This window comes from Cynocephalus volans, chromosome 2 (genome assembly GCF_027409185.1).
Source record: "Cynocephalus volans isolate mCynVol1 chromosome 2, mCynVol1.pri, whole genome shotgun sequence".
NCBI lineage: Eukaryota > Metazoa > Chordata > Mammalia > Dermoptera > Cynocephalidae > Cynocephalus > Cynocephalus volans.
Genome location: NC_084461.1, coordinates 189,747,807 through 189,765,812, shown reverse-complemented (window position 1 = coordinate 189,765,812; position 18,006 = coordinate 189,747,807). Strand labels below are relative to the sequence as shown.

The following is an 18,006-nucleotide window of genomic DNA, read 5'->3' as shown; positions in this document are numbered from 1 at the left end:
TGCTAAGAGAGTAGATCTCAAGTGTTCTCACCACCAAAAAACAAAAAAGGACTATGTGAAGTATTGAATATGTTACTTAGCTTGAATGTAAAAAATAAAAGCAACTGTTTTTCCCAGCTTAAGCACAGAGACTGACTCTCCCCCGGAAATGGAAAGAGCAAACAGCTGAAGTAGTATGGGGAAAATAGGATAATTTAGTAAGGCTCCCACTACATTTCTTGTAAACAAGTTGTGTGTGGGTGGAGTTAGTATGCCTGTGCACCCATGTATCTTTCTAGTTAATTGCTGTTGTGTGTTCTGCAGTTTGTGAAGCAGGCTGGCAGCAGAGAGCTCAGTCTAACAATAGAGCATGTTTAGTATGCCTGTGCACCCATGTATCTTTCTAGTTAATTGCTGTTGTGTGTTCTGCAGTTTGTGAAGCAGGCTGGCAGCGGAGAGCTCAGTCTAACAATAGAGCATGTTTACTCTGCTGGCAGCTGCTCAGTCTCAGTTTGACTTTGGACCTTGCTGGTAACAGTTGAGTTTCTGAGTTTCTCTGTGGACTGCTTAGCTCCTTATGTTGTGTGTACTGAATAAAGACTACTCCTACTTCAGCCAAGGCTCCGAGGACCTTTTTGCCGGTTACCTAGCTCGTAGACCTGAGTGTGAAGGGATTGTGAATAGGCTCAAGGGGTCTGTGAGCTCCAGACCCTAGCTCTAGCTCTACAACTGGTGTAGTTGGCAGGATTACGCTACCATTGGCATAGTTGGTGCAGGATTCTGAGCAGGTACAGGAGCCAAGAAGCCCTTGGAGAAGGAGGAAATGTGGCTACTTTTTTTTTGTCTTTTTCGTGACCAGCACTCACCCAGTGAGTGCACCAGCCATTCCCATATAGGATCCGAACCCGCGGCGGGAGCGTCGCCACGCTCCCAGCGCCGCCCTCTCCCGAGTGCGCCACGGGCGCGGCCCAATGTGGCTACTTTTGAACATGTTGTGCCCCGTGGCCACTTTTCCTGTTGACTGGGATCTGGGTGCTGCTCGCTATAACGCAAGGCAGCATAGATCAGGCACTACAGCAGAACACCCCTTAGGAGGGGGAGGAAATGTGGCTGTTCTTGAGCATGTAGTGCCCAGTGTCCACTTTTCTGCTGACTGGAGCCTGACTTTTGCTCACTCTGCTGCAAACTGATCAAGATTTGAAGCAGAAAGCAGAGTTGTTGGCGGATGACGTGCAACTACTGCAAGATTCAAAGAGGAAAGCAGAGTTGTTGGAAGCGCAAATAGATGTCCTGGAGGATGACATGCAGCAACTGGCCACTCCAGCTCCTCACACCAGGGAGGATGATGAACCCAGTGGTGAGTTGGGGGACACCGTGCGTCCCCAGGCATGACCTGTCGTGCACCAGAAAATGAAGCACCAGCAGCCTATGGGACCGGGCAGACAACCAGTGGGCAATCCACAGGTGACCCAATTTACCACCTATGTCCCATATACCCAGGTTGAGTTAGCTGACTTGGGTAGACAGTTTCGGCAGAAACAGAGGGAGCCCCTGGCTGCTTGGCTGTTGCAGTTATGGGACCTAGGTGTGGACAGCATGGTATGCTCTGGTGAGGAAATGGAAAAATTAGCCTCCATCACCATGCACCTGTCCCTTAGGCAGCGGCTGCAGAATAGCCGCAGGTAGGCACAAGGGTCAGGTAATCAGGGTGAGTGGAGCCACCCAAACCATGTGGGCAAATGCTGGAGAACTGCCAAAGACTGTTAGTAAATGGCAAATGTATGCTGAGTTAGTTCAAATAATTCAAGAGCTGAGGATGCGGCAGTCCATGTTTAATGTGAACACTCGTGGCCTGGATGATGAAAATTTTACAGGCAGCATGAGAGACATAGTGCTGCAGAATGCCCCGTCAACGTCCTTTTGGTCACTGGTGGCCATACTGGCCCCATACATTGGTCGTCCTATACATGAAGTAATGACCATGATAGCCAGCTTCGGTGAAGTAGAGGACAGCAGACAAGCAAAAGGGGTCCGAAAAAGGTGGCTAAGACCAAACCCCCAAGAAATACTTGTGATTTTATCCCAAAGGGACCAAGCAAGACTAGCCATGTGGCTTGACTTGCTTGCAGTAGGAGTTGAAAAAAGAAAACTGAATGGCAGCCAAATGCAGTTCTGTTTGCTTTGTGGCAGCAATTGTGCTCTGAACAGCGTTTCTTTACTAAACATCCAGAAACAGGTAGCAAGGTACATTCAGTGTATTTAAAAGATTTTTTGGTTGCTCCTGAGGAGGCAGATGAACTGTTCCATTTTGTTTAAGGAGCAGGCCAAGGTGCGTATCTTTTGGGGACAGGCGAGGACCAGAGGCCTCATGTGGAATTGGCAATGATAAAGCCAATGCCTTGGCTAAGGTAAGGTGGCTGGAGAGAGATCCAGCAGTTGATGTGGCTGGGTGGCTACACTGGAGAATGCAGCATGCTGGCTGCAAGGTCAGGTGGTCAGTGGCTTGCCAGGTGCCACATAAACCTGAGAAAAAATGCCCCTGATGGGCAGATGTGCTCCTGATGAGATGGGTGCCCCTGATGGGTAGATAACTCGATGAGAGTGCCCCTCACACAGTGGCAGGTGGATCTTGTGGGACCACTGCCAAAGTCAGTGTTACTTCTGTTTGTATGGACTTGTGGAACCTCAAACCAGGTAAAATACCTATTCCTGCAACCATCCTTTCTCAGGATGGCAAACTGGTATGTATCTTACCATAGGGGTAAGAACTTCCCCTCCTGGTACCAATAACCCTTCTGTCTTTTTGCCCATAGTGTTCTGGCTGCAGGCACTGCACCAGAGTCGACTGGGTACATACATATGTTGGTGTGATCATCTACTGAATATGCATTGAACTTCACATCAGTATGACTACAAGATTTGCACAGAAAATCACACCAATGATGACTGCTAACTGGACATGTGCGGCTAAAGGAAAGAACTACAGGATAAGCCTTAAGGCATATCGAACAGACAATAGGTTGTATAAATAAACCGGTCATTTATCCTCGCTAAGGGAACATCACAGAAGATTTTTAACGCATAGATTGTACAGTGAGAAACCCTGAAGAGGTGGATTGTGGGGAAAATAGGATAATTTAGTCAGGCTCCCTCGACATTTCTTGTAAACAAATTGTTTGTGGGTGGAGTTAGTGTGCATGTGCACCCATGTATCTTTCTAGTTAATTGCTTTTGTGTGCTCTGCAGTTTGTAAAGCAGGCTGGTGGCAGAGAGCTCAGTCTAACAATAGAGCTTGTTTACTCTGCTGGCAGCTGCTCACCTTGCTGGTAGCAGTTGTGTTTCTGAGTTTCTCTGTGGACTGCTTAGCTCCTAGTGTTGTGTGTGCTGAATAAAGACTATTCCTACTTCAGCCAAGACTCCAAGGACCTTTTTTCTGGTTACCTAGCTCATAGACCTGTGTGTGAAAGGTTTGTGAATGGGCTCAAGGGGTCTGTGAGCTCCAGACCCTTGCTCTAGCTCTACAATTGGTGTAGTCGGCAGGATTACGCTACAGGTAGTCAAAGAGAAAAAAACAACAAAGGAGATGAAAGGGAGAGGCTGACCCCATGTGAAAGTTTGTTCATGCTGAGCCCCTAAGTAAGAATCCAACGTTTAATAGTCCACACAAAAGTTTCTCCCTCAGAAGTTAACTAAATAGACCAGTTGGTTGGCTCATGTGGTTAGTGCACTGCTATTCTAACACCAAGATCAAGGGTCCAGATCTCCTTACTGGCCAGCTGCCCACCTCACCCCTAACCCCAGAAAAAACAAAAATTTAAAACGGAAATTATAAACAGAGGCAAGGAAATTTTTTCTGACAAGGAGATCAGAATAGGCTATTTAAGGCAAACAGGAAAGTAGTTAAACTCAGAAAATACAAAATCCTAGAAATGATATATGAAATATTTGGATGTGATCCTTTATTTAAAAATAAAACTAGGGCTAGCTGGTTAACTCAGGTGTTAGAGCGTGTTGTTATAACACCAAGGTCAAGGGTTTGGTTCCCGATACTAGCCAGCCGCCAAACAAAGCAAGCAAACAAACAAACAAAACTAGAGGGAGGGAGGAAGTGCTTTCAGAATAATAAAGTAAGGATCTCTGAAAATCCACTCCTCCATAAAAGCAACAAGAACACTGGCAAAAACTGTCACCAACTGTAGCCTAATCCTACCGATGACGCCAAATGTAGAGCTAGCACTAGGGTCTGGAGCTCACAGACCCATCGAGCCCATTCACAAACCCTTCACAGACAGATTATGAGCTAGGTATCCAGCAAAAAGGTCCTTGGAGCCTTGGCTGAAGTAGGAATAGTCTTTATTCAGCACACACAACACTAGGAGCTAAACAGTCCAAAGGAGAAACTCAGAAACTCAACTGCTAAGGCGAAGTCCAAAGAGAAACTGAAAAGCTGCCAGTAGAGTAAACATGCTCTATTTTTAGATGAGAGCTCTGCCAGCCAGCTCTGCTTCACAAACTGAAGAACACACAATAGCTATTAACTAGAAAGATACATGGGTGCATATGCACACCAACTCCACCCACACACAACTTGTTTACAAGAAATGTGCTGCTCAACCCCCCAGCCAGACCTGAGCCTAGGGAGCCTGACAAAATTATTCTATTTTCCCCACACCAACTTTTCCAGAACTTTGAAAATTAACCAAGAATTTGCAACAATCTGAGGAACACTTAAGAAACAGGGCTGAATCTTGGTAAGAAGAGCAAGCTGTGCTGTTTAACCTACCCTATTCCCATACACTTCTCCTCAGCTCCACAGCAGCCTTGAAAACCAACAGCCTCAACCACAGTAGCTGTGAAAGCAAATAACCTAGCACAACTAGAGAGGAAAGAATGGATTTAGAGCTTCTAAAGAGACCTATTCCCAGATAATTGTCACTATCGGGCCTTTTTGGTAGTTCTCTGGAAAAGCTCAGTTTTCAGAGCTTGACTTTTTTTTTTTTTTTTGGCTGCTAGCCAGTTCGGAGTTTGTCTTTATTTGACCTGACCTAGAGCTTTGACACTCAGACCTCATTCAGCCCTGTCTTCAAGGAATCTGGCAGAAACAATTAACAGCAACTGTTTAATATTGCAGCTGCCTGAAGTGGCAATACCAGTTGGACCAAAACTTAATAGTAAACCCTAGGCAATGTCCATAAGGGGCTTTAAAACCTCCAACATATTCTTGGAAATCTAGAAGGCCATGTGCAGGGATGTGTGAAGTCCAGACCCGAGAAGTCTCCGATCGCTCAACTCCGGCTGACCTTGAGGCTCTGCACAAGCAGGAAGTGAAGGCTAAGGGAGAACAGTAAACTGCTGGGCATTACAGGAGAGCCCCAACACACACACACAGCCCCTTTACAAAGGCTAGGAGACTTAATGAGTCAATGCATTTAAGGTAATCTCTGTCCAGTCATTAGCTGACCATTAAGCTACCTAAGCAGAGACTTCAGCGGCCACACATGACAAAGAATACAGATTTTACAGAATTAGTCCAGGTCAGTCACCAAACACACAAACAACAACAACTACTGCAATAATAAGCAGCAGCAGCAACAAGCCCTGGGTAGGGTAGGCATCTGATTTCCAGAGTTACCAACCACATTGTATCATTTTAAATGGTATGACACAAAGAAACAGAAAAGCATGGCCCAATACAGGGGGAAAAAGGTATTCAATAGAAACTGTCCTTGAGGAAGCATATACAAGGACTTTAAATCTGCTAGTACAAATATGTTTAAAGAATTAAAGCAAACCATACCTAAAAAATTAAAGGAAAGTATGAGCATAACATATCACCAAATAGAGAATATCACAAAAACCTGTATACATATGTTCATAGCAGCAGTATTCCTAATAGCCAAAAAGTACAAACCCAAATGCCCACCAACTAATGAATGGGCAAATAAAATGTGATATATCCATACAATGGAATATTATTCAACAATAAAAATAAAGAAGTATGATACATGCTACAATGTGGATGAACCTTGAGAACATTTTGCTAAGTCAAAGAAACCAGACCCAAAAGGGCACACATTGTCTAATTCCATCTATAATGAAATGTCCAAAACCGGAAAATCCATAGAGACAGAAAGAAGATTAGTGGTTGCCAGGGGAGGGGGGAAAATGGAGAATGGCTGCTAATGGGCACAGGGTTTCTTTCTGGAATGATGAAAATGTCCTGGAATTAGATAATGTTGGTGGTTGCACAACCTTGTGAATATAGTAAAAACCACTAAATTGTCCACTTTAAAAAGGTGAATTGTATGGTGTGTGAATTATATTTCAATATAGGCGAAATTTATTTTTTATTTTAATTAAAAAACTGAAGTGAATAAGTGAATAAACAGTTTCTATTTAGGAAACTATGTCAAAACAAAAGCTCAACCTCCTTGTCCAGTTACTTTAAAAACAAGAAATAGTTCAATCCTCTCAACCTTTTTTTTAAAGATGACCAGTAAGTGGATCTTAACCCTTGACTTGGTGTTGTCAGTACCCAGTGAGCTAACTGGCCAGCCCTATATGGGATCCAAATCCGGGGCCTTGGTGTTATCAGCACCACTCTCTCCCAAGTGAGCCACGGGCCAGCCCAATCCTCTCAACCTTAATGCAGGGGTTTTGTAATATGAAGGAAAATACAGTGATAGGCTACATGGTAACAATCCCAAAGAAGGGCTGAGGCCATCACTTTAAAAACTGAGACTTTAAGGCAGAGTCCAGCTGCCATCAGACATAAGCAGAGCAGTTTCTGCAGGACCGAGGCATGATTTAATATTCCAGAGAGAGACTGGAAATAATGTAATAGAGTTCTGAAATGATGAAACAATTATAATAAATAATATACTGAAAGTGTTTAAGTCCTTGACTAAATGAGCAAAGAAAATCTGACTGGATGTAATGGTGTCTGCCTTCTCCCAGCAGAAAAATCACTCAAAGGTGACATTTTTGATTGGAGCTTTACCTGACAGCGAATCATGACATGGGTCACTTTAGACTTGCCATCATTGCTCTCCCCTTTGTCATCACCGGTGCGCACAGAGAGAACAAAATCTCCAGGATGGCTCTGGCTCTCTCGTACAAGAAAGCTACCATGTTTTCCTTTCTCAGTTAGTAATTTCTCTGCTTCTTTCCCAGAGAGGTGTCCATGAAACCACCTAAATTTTTAAAAATGAAAATGAATTGAATTCTGCCATAGGTTCACAACATTCTTTCACAAAACCACCATATATAGTCCACTCTCCCAAACACAAAAAACAGACACATTCTTCCAAGGGATTGATCGATCCTGCGTAAGACAGAATTTGCATCCCAAACAGGCCAGAAAAATGACAAAGACGTTAAGAATGACCACCAAACTTCATAAATGAGCCCACAGTCATTTTGAGACAAATGTCCTCAAACTTTCATATTTCCTTTTAAATCTCCCATCTTTTAAAAATGCAATTTGCGGTTTTTCCATTGCCCAAGCCTAAAAGGAACAATTAGTTAATCATAGCCATTTTTAAAAGTTATATAAAAAGTTACAATAGAGACAGAAAATCATTTGGAATGTTTGCCCTTGCCTTGGCATGTGAACATTAAATTAAAAAGGATCTCCACTATAAATTAATTCAAGCATTCTAAATCTTTCCATATTTACAACCTATATTTCAATAGCCTCCAAATTTGATGTCAATGTCTTTGGACTATATATGGTGTTATCATCTCAAACTTTAATGCACCTAAGACTTGGAGTACAGGTAAAGGATTTGCTAAAAATGTTAATTCCTGTGCCCCACAACCAGAGATATCAATACACTTAAGTCTAAATGGGACCCAGGGATCTGCATTTTTACCAGCACACCAGAGAGTCCTGATGTAGGCTGTCCACGGCTGTCTGAGGACAGACTTTGAGACCACACCATTCTAAGTTACTATGGAAAACACCTTAACATAGTCATATTAATAACATGGCTTTTCCCTCAGGATCTTGGTAAGACAACAACCACTACCATGGCAGGTAATGCTAATGGTTGATCACTAAAGGAATATACTCTGAGTTATATTTCACCCACGTTCAACTGAAAAGAGTAAAATTTAGAAATAAACTGCACAGCAGCCTTTTGCTTGAAGCTACAGTTGTAGCTGGAGAAACAAGTTATCAGTACTAATAGCATTGACATAAAGATGTGAGCTGAAAAAACATACCTGAAGGTACAAAATATACAAACCTAATTAAGAGACCCTGAATTTGTACTGAGAGAGGAGACTGGGAATGTAGAAAACCAATACAAATAAATCAAGTCCAAGCTTTCATCAGCTTATATCAACTCAGAGGGGTGGGAATGGAAAGAATACAATTCCCTCTAAGCAAAGTCATTCTCACACATCTGCGGATATAACATTAAAAGAACTGATGAAAAAGCTGACCCTCTGAGGTCTTTGCTTTTCCTCTCTTGAGCTTAAACTGACATCTGTTGGTAGAACTGCTGAATAACTGGTCAGGAACCACTATAGAGAACTGCTACTATTTTGGTGTTTCCATTATCATTTGTTTTCCTCTAATAACTCTCAAAGATTATCAACTTAAGTTCAATAAATCTTAAAATTACTGCACGTATATACAGGAATAGAATGAAACCCCTGTAGAATGAGTGTAAATAATACTAATCGAAGCTTTTGCAAGAAAACGGCACTCAGAATGATTTGATCTTGTTATTTTTACTTAAATAATACTTTAAAGATTACAGCTTGAGAAACAGATACAAGCCTTTGGAGCCATACAGTCATACACAGACCCCCACAGTGCATTCATATAACAACTAGGGCACAGAAGAGATGCAGACTTTGTGGTCACTAAAATGTCACTGACCTTTCAGAGGTAGGATCTGCACAATTCAGAGGATATTTGAGTTCAATAACATCTCCATTCTTCTCTTTTAATTGCCCATGATGTTCCATGTAATACTGGACCAACTCAGCCAAAGTGGCAAACTTCTCCCCTCCATACAGGTCATAGTAATCACCAGTGTTCTGAATCTTGATGTGGGTGACAGCTCCATTTCTCCTAAAATAGTCCATTGAAAAAGAGGTGAAAAAAACAAAGACCCATAGTAGTAAAAACAGATCTCGTGTTCAATATCAGATTTCACCTAACTTTGAAACAAACCCAAGGAATATACTCCTTCCCTGTAGCATGTAATACAACAGGTGAAATAACCATACAGTCAACCAATCCAACACAAAGGGCTTTGTTTATTAGTTTCTTTACCTTGTATACCTTCTACTTTGAATGACCTATCAAATTGCATATATTAAGTGACAATAACTATTCTCATCATTAATTAATCAAGGACAAATATACAAAGTTAAAATTAAACATACATTTACCCTGTAATCCAGCAAATCCACCCCTAAGTATTTTACCCAAAAGAAATCAAATTGTATAGCCACCAAAACACTTAAACAAGAATATCCATTGCAGCCTTATTCATAGTAGAAAATTTTTTTCTATTTTTTAATCACAAAAATGCATACACAGAGGGGCATACTCATACAATGGAATACCACACAGCAATTAAAAAAAAAAAAAACCACTGATACGTACAACAACATGGATGAATCTCAAAAACATCGTGTTAAGAGAAAGAAGCCAGACACAAAAAAATATATACTGTATGTCTTCATTTATATAAAATTGTATAAGTAAAACTAGTCTATCAGGACAGAAATGAGAATAGTAGTTGCCTCCTAGAGTGAGCGAGACTGGAAGCGGCACAAAGAAAATTTCTAGGCTGACAGAAATATTCTGTATTTTGATTGGGGTATTGGTTACATGAATAAATAAATCTGTCAAAACTCATCTCATTGTATGATTAAGATACTATATATAATTCTATCTTAAAAAATCATTTTAAAGACACATATAATTGACAGAGTTTCCAGCAAGAGATGGCTAATGTGTTATCCCACTGACTTGATACAACACTGGCCAAACTGCTATTTTAGTTAGCCTGGGCAGTCTGACTACGATTTCCATTTGGTTTTCTGAACTACTAAATACATCTCAAGGACATCTTTTACCCAAGGGTCTGGGCCCAAGAGGTCTGGCAGCCCTAAAATGGTAACCATTGACCTATATTTATTTTTAGTCTGACCTTTTAGCACCATTAATGAAGGCTCTGGAAAATATAAACACATTTCTATGAAAGAAAAAGGAAAATAGGAACTAAGGACAAAAAGAAGACTTGTCCCATAATGTTACTGACAATATCTACTTCTAATTTTTGGTGATGACCTCTTCCATTGGGTAAAAAAAGCACTTCAGGTCACACTCTCCTCCAGCTACACCTGACTCTGTTTCATCTCCTGCACCTCCTATTTTTAGCCTTTACTTAATGAGATAACACAAAATCAGATATTTCAGGTACGGACTAATCAATATATAGCAACACAGGTGGATATCAAAAACATAATACCACATAAAAGAAGCACAAAGCAGAATATGCTTATTATGTAACATTTATGAAAATCTAAGAAAACACAAAAGTAATGCAACATATTATTCACGATACATACATACATGGTACACACACACACACACACATATATATATACACAAAGCGTACTTCAAAAAGTTCATGGATGGGGGCTCTCTGATTAGCTGACTTGGTTAGAGTGTAACAGCAAGGTCAAGGGTTCAGATTCTCATACCAGCCAGCCGCCAAAACAAAGTTCATAGAAAGATTTGTATTATCTTTTAATTCTATTTTTCTACAAGTTTTTTAAATGTCCCCATATACACATATACATATAATTTTTTAAAAAATGAACTCGGAGGCTGGCTGGTTAGTTCAGTTGGTTAGAGCACCACCTTGTAACAGCAAGGTCAAGGGTTCAGATCCCCATACCAGCCAGCTGCCAAAACAAAACAACAACAAAAAAATTAATTCAGGGCCGTCCCCGTGGCTCACTCAGGAGAGTGCTGCGCTGGTAGTGCCGATGCCGCGGGTTCAGATCCTACATAGGAATGGCCGGTGCACTCAATGGCTGAGCGTGGTGCACACCACACCATGCTGAGGGTTGCAATCCCCTTACCAGTCAGAAGGAAAAAAAAAAAAATTAACTCAGAAAACAGACATCATAATCATGATGGTAACTGTCTCCCTGGGGCAAATAGGAAAATAGGACCAAGGGTGGTGATTAAAAGAAAATTTTACTTTATTTTATATTTTATTTTGAAGGAAAAAAAATGACTGGCAATGAACATAACATGGGTGATTGTTACATAATTTTCTGCATTTTTCTGTATTTTTTCTCAAATTTAAAAACAGGATCTTCCTTGACTGATCACCAATTTCTCAGCATGAACATACAACAAAAAAAGTTAGGTTACCTACAGAGAAGCAGAACAATAAACAAACCATATATGCACATACACACACACACAGGCACACAGCACATACAACTTTCTATAACGTATATCATATATAAAGAAGCATAAAAGTGAAACTTAGAGGCAGTCTTGCAGAGCTCTTAAAAGCACTCGTTCTATAACATATGCATGTATCGTAACAACACACAGTACCCCATAAACAAGAACAATTAAAAAATAACCTTCAGGCTGGCCAGTTAGCTCAGCTGGTTAGAGCACAGCCTTGTAAAACCAAGGTCAAGGGTTCCGATCCCCATACTGGCCAGCTGCCAAAAAATTAAACAAATAAATAAATAAATAACAAATTTCAGGGCTGGCCACCAGTTAGCTCACTCAGTAGAGCTTAGTGCTGATAACACCAAGGTTACGGGTTTGGATCCCCGTACTGTCCAGCTGCCAATAAAGAAATAAATTTCAACAAAAGCACTAGTTCTAAGACATTTCACAACAAAGATATATAAATGGCCTTTAAATTTCTCGAAAGATATTCAGCTTCAATCATAAGATAACTAAAAATTAAAATTCACTGAGATACCATTTCTCACTATCAGACTGGCGAAAATGAAAAGCTTGACAACACTCTATTGGTAATGCTGTGAAAAAACAGTCACCCTCATACATTGCCGGTAGGAGTGCACAATGGTCCAACCATTATGGAGAGAAATTTGGAAAAACCATACTATATATACACTTACTCTTTGCCCCTGTCATCTCACTCCCAGGAATTTACCCTGGAAATATATTTCCAAAAACATAAAACAACATATGCAAAAGGTTATTACATTCACTGAGGCATTATATATCATTTTAAAATATTAGATACAACTAAATTCCCATCTGTTGGAGATTATATAAAGAAGTTATGGAATATCCACACAATAGAGTGCTATGCAGCTGATTCAAAAAGACGAGAAAGATCACTAAAAGATTTATGTAAGTAAAAAAAAACAAACTACAAAGAAATATATTTAGTGTTCACTTCATGGGTAAAAATAATAGGAAAATAGTAAGAATAAATATATTTGCTTGTTTTTGCAAAAAGAAACACAGAAGGATAAACCAGAAATTAATGAAAATGGCTACCTACAGGGATGGACAGAGTCAGCATTAACTTCTGAATCTTGTTAATGTTTCAACAACTCAAAATATAAAATTAAATCAATAGGAGGGGCTAGCCAGTTAGCTCAGTTGGTTACAGCACGGTGTTGTAACACTGAGGTCAAGGGTTCAGATGCCTCTACAGGTCAGCCACCAGAAAAAAAACAAAAACAAAAAATAAATAAATAAATAAATAAATAGGGACCAAAACAACTGAATAAAAACAGAAAGAAAGAAATCTGTGTAGTAAATATATAACTACACAAAACATTTATTTCTGTAACTTTTGAACATAGTACTGACTATACACCCTTAGTAGGATAGAGTGTAAAAACAAAAAGACTCCGAAGAAATCTTGAAATTTACTTAATAGGTTTGTAATTAGAAATGATAATGGTATACTAATTCTGAAACTATTTTTACATTGTAAGATTGGGCGAATGAGGTCACACATTGATGTTGTTGGCAACCAGGGTTCTCCCTACAGGAAAAGCTAAATACAGTCATGAGCCACATAAAATATCAGTCAGTGAAAGACCACATATACGACAGTGGCTATACAATAAAGCCTATGTGTGCAGGGGGCTATACAATCTAGGTTTGTGTTAAGAACACTCTACAGTGCTTTTACAATGACTAAATCACCTAATGATGCACTTCTCAGGATGTATCCCCATCGTCAAGCGATGCATGACTGTACAAATGTGGAATGGGAAAAGATGAGGAAGTTGGGTTGAACTGGAACTATTAGTAAGAATACTTGGTTTTAAATATACAAATATTTATTTCCCAGCTCTGTCCACTGTAAGGGACCAGGAACATAAACATACCTAACACCTAGATTTTGATTTCTAAATACCATCCCGACTAAAAGAATCAATGTTCCTGAAAGAAATGGGTGATCAGAGGCCTGAAAAAGGAAAACTGTAAGAGTAGCCTGAAATATCTTACAGAGCTAGAAAGCAAGGAAGTATTCAAAGACTGCTGGTGATGGGCTGGCTCTAGCTCAGCGGTTCCTCCAAGGGAGAATCAACTGGCAATTTCCCCTAAGCAGGTGGTTCAAGACCCACAGGCACTCACAAGTCCATCTAAAAAAACCAAAAAAACAAAGACTACTGGACAAATGTCAAAAAGGTATAGAAGACACACTGGCCAAATGTGGGGTAATTTGAACATCACAAAGAATGAATGATGACAGTGAATTAAAATGCACTGGATAAAAAGCATCCTTAAGTCCATAAGTGATACTCAAAACTAAAAAGGGGGCTGGAGCACCTCTTCATAGAAGAATGTCAACTAATAAATGTGGAAGAAATAACAATTAGAAAAATGGTAACTTTTCAATTGCCAACATAATAATTTATTCAGATAAAATTCAGCAACAAATGCTAAAAATATTGCATAAAAATGTGTTGGGGAAGAAGATATTCACAAATCACAAACTATCATCTCACAAATCATTTATTAAAAGTGATTTCAAAAGGAAAAAGTCACCTTTATAATGGAAAATCTGGCAACACTTAAATCAAGTGATTAAACTGTATATGAAAAGATGAGGCAAAAAGATATTATGTGCCTTCTGATGTGAAATAATGGGATGGATCCAACACCATCTATGTAGTATGCTTGCCAAAAATGTTTAATCTAAACCTAAAAATCAGGATCAGCAAATCCAAACTGGGGAACAACCTATGAAATATTTGGCATAAATATCAATGCCAAAAAACCAAAAAAGGAAAAAAAGGGCCAGGAGAGGGTGCTGTTCTAGATTAAAGGAAAGTAGAAAAAATTAAATGCAATGAATGACCTTCAATGGGCTCCCGAATCCAGTCTGAGGGATCTGGGGTTTTGAATTACCTCAAAACCCATTATTAAAATAATGACAGAAACTTGAATATGGACTATATGATAATATTACCAAATTAATATCAAAATTTCTTATATGTAATAATCATGTGGGTGTGATATTATGAAATATACATTTGGTCTTCATCCCCATTTCCTGGCATACAACCCCTAAAAACCTTGGAATCTCCAAAGTGAAGTCTTTTTGTATGCTAATGAGTTAACTGATGGCTGGCAGCCCTGGGTAATTTCAGGATGGGGGCTGGTCACCAGAAAGACCAAGGCAGGCTTAGAGAATTGGGACTTTCAGCCCCACCCCCCAATCTCAGGGAAGGGAGGGGGCTGAAGGCTAAATTGATCACTAATGGCCAATGATTGTCAATCATGTCTGTGTAATGAAACCTCCATAAAAACCCAAAAGGGGGCTGGCCAGTTTCCTCAGTTGGTGTTATTACACCAAGTTCAAGGGTTCAGATCCCTCTACTGGCAATCCACCAAAAAAAAAAAAAAAGGACTGGGTTCAGGGAGCTTCCGGATGGCCAACACATGGGGGTTTACACATCCACTTGCACATGACAGCTCCAACAAGACAAAGGCTCTTGCACTTGGGACCCTTCCAAACCTCACCCTGTGTATCTCTTCATCTGGCACGTTTATCTGCATCCTTAAAAACATCCTTTGTAATAAACTGGTAAATGTTAAATAAGTTTTCCTGAGTTCTGTGAGCCACTCTAACATATTAATCAAACCCAAGGAGGAGATCCTAAGAACCCAGGTTTACAGCCAGAAGCACAGGCTTCTACAACTTGGGGCTTGCGACTGGCATCTAAAGTTGGGTGGGGGAGCAGTCTTGGGGACTGAGCCCTTAATGTATGGGATCTGACACTATCTCCAGGTACTGTTGGAATTGAATTGGAGGGCACCCCAGTGATGGATCTTGAAAGTGCCAGCTCCATTTTGCACACAATAAGCACAAAATAGTCGCCAGCCCCTCCCTTTGTAAGAAACCTCGTGATTTCTGAGAAACAGAAACCCTTTTGCTTCCTGCAAGGGCACAATTCTCCACCCTGGTGGCATGGCTTCCGCATTAGCATAATGCCCCTCCTTGATTGTATCAGCCAGCCCTTGGTTCCCTATATAAGCTCTCCTACCCCTACACCTGATGCTGTCCTCCATTTTGAGTGCAGCCCGGCAGATTCTTTTCCTTTAACAAAGCTTGATCGGTACCTGGCGTTTCAGCTCACTTTCTTTCACCCAGCTGGGGTCTGCTGCAGAACTAATTGCTTGCTTGGTATGTGGAGAAAAATCCCCACATATTTGGTCACAGAAGTGTGTGTTGATTGTTGCAGAGTAAGATTATAGAAAAAAACACTCTTATTTGTTTATTCTGATTTGGTGGGGAGGAGCAACCAGCTGGTACATGGATCTGAACCCCTGACCTTGGTGTTATAACACTGCACTCTAACCAACTGAGCTAACTGGCCAGCAAATTCCGATATCCTTAACAGGAGAATGCCCTTGTAGGGGATACACACTGAAGTATTAGAGGTAAAAATAAATGTCATCATATCTGCAACTTATTTTCAAAAGGTTCATGAAAAAAGTATTCACACATGCAAACACACACTTAGAGCAAATATGGCAAAATGTTAACTGGTGAAGGAAATAATGGGTTTCTGTATTCAGCTTTCAACTTTTCTATAGCTCTAAAATGTCCCAAAATAAAAAGTTGGAGGAAAACGAAAAAAGAAAAAGAAAAACTAGTTCTGTAGTCCTGGCTATGCAGCTTACTAGCTATGAGACTAGCTTACTAATGTAACCTCTGTGCCTCAGCTTCCTCACCTGTAAAATAAAGATAACAGTGGTACTTATTCACAGGTAAAAATAAAATAAAATAATGTGTGTACAGTGCTCAGCACAATTGCCTAGTATTTGTCAATTCCTCAGTAATGTTTGCTGTGGTCACCATCATCATCATCATTGTTATTACCATTTAATCTCCATCCAAACTCTTACAGCTCAAATGTCAAAGGTTAGGTTAGAAGTCTGTCCTAAGACAAACCCACAAAACTTATGAAGTCTTCCACCCACTCCTTGTAGTAAAACAAAAGTAAAAGCTAATGAATGACAGGGACTCTTCAAGAAACTAATCTATACCAAAAAGGGACTTCCCAAGTCTCAAAGAGAACCTAAATAAATTCTCAAGAACACGTTTTACTTACCCCTTTATTTAAAAATAATAATAATACGAGAAATTCATAGAGCAGTTCAGTTGTAACTCCTAGAATGAGCTAGTATACGCATATGAGAAAGTCAATTTCTCTCCCACACCTGCTCAGAGACATGTTACAGGATGTTCACCGTATTACTCATAAAAATTTAAAACAAAGTGAAAATGACCCAATGTCCATCACTAGGAGATGAGATAAACTGGTATATTCACACCACTTGACTATTACATACTCATTAAAATTAATAATTAGATCTATACATACCAGCATAGATCTCAAAACATTTTAAAAAGCTGCAAAATGATACATACATTATAAACCATTTGTGTGAATTTTAAAAACACACAAACCACCTTTATTCTGTTCGCACACAGTACAAATGTAGTACAAGTATAAAAACATGTTCAGGAAGGATATATGCCAACCTCTTGATGGCGGTTTCCTCTGGGGAAAGAGGGGGGAATGGGACTGGGCAGGGGAACAAAGAGGACCACAACTTCCTCAGTAATGTTTGATATCTTGACGAAGAAAAGTGATCTGAAGAATCCCTTAAAAAATATTTTTCCTCCAGTATGGTGTGTCTATGTCTGGGAAAAAAAATAAAAATAAAAAATAAATATTAAAAGAGAAAGCATTTTTCCCATTGAAAAATCAAAAGAAGGGAAAGGAAAAACACAGGAACCAGGATCAAGCACTGGAAGGCTCAAGAACTCCTCTGGTCCACTCCAACTCACCCTCATGGGGGTCTCTATGGGGAAAAAGAAATACCCACCATCAAGCCCCTTCTGCCAAATGCCCAGGCCTCTCACTCCCAGGAGGCTACTCCCTAAACCCTGTAAGCAGACCAGTGCTCCAGCAAGACCTCACAAGAGGGCGACAGACAAGCCTTCAAACTCTAAATGAGGGTAGCGAGTTGTCCAAGTGTGGTTTTACCATTTCCTACCTGGAAAACACTCTCAGAATTCTCTTTTACTTCCAACTTACCTAACGGAAAGTGTGAAGTCTCCAGGGTTACTTTTACTGGGCCTTGCCAAAAAACTTCCATCAACGCCTCTTGTCAACAGTAGGTTTTCTGCCTCCACGCCAGTGATATTTGGATGAAACCATCTTTAAAAATAAAGAGAGAAAGAGAGCAATGAAACTCACAGGACTCTGTCAGCACTGCTTTCCACACCATCACAGCCAAGATGCCTTATGAGTGCAGCAGCAAATAAAAATATAATTCGAGACCTTCCCTGCCCCTTCCCCCCTCTTCCTCTCGATCGTCACTGCCACTCCAGCTTTCCCATGGTAGGGGCCTGTGATCCTGCTAGCACAGTAGGTGGGGATGGGAACACTGTCAGTGGGACTGGGGCTGGGGGCATTAAGACGGTGCAGTGGTGGGGCCAGGCCACAAAAGAT

The 18,006-nt window shown here is 40.3% G+C and overlaps 1 protein-coding gene across 1 annotated transcript in view; it reads right to left on the bottom strand.

Annotated features, from left to right (window-relative positions):
* PTPN11 (protein tyrosine phosphatase non-receptor type 11) overlaps positions 1–18,006 on the bottom strand; it is an 84,631-nt gene that overhangs the window by 50,390 nt on the left and 16,235 nt on the right. The window contains exons 2-4 of the mRNA XM_063085332.1: positions 17,590–17,712; positions 8,870–9,064; positions 6,980–7,172 (exon numbers count right to left, since the gene is read on the bottom strand). Coding sequence (XP_062941402.1) covers positions 6,980–7,172; positions 8,870–9,064; positions 17,590–17,712 — 511 coding nt within the window. The remainder of the gene's footprint in view (positions 1–6,979; positions 7,173–8,869; positions 9,065–17,589; positions 17,713–18,006) is intronic.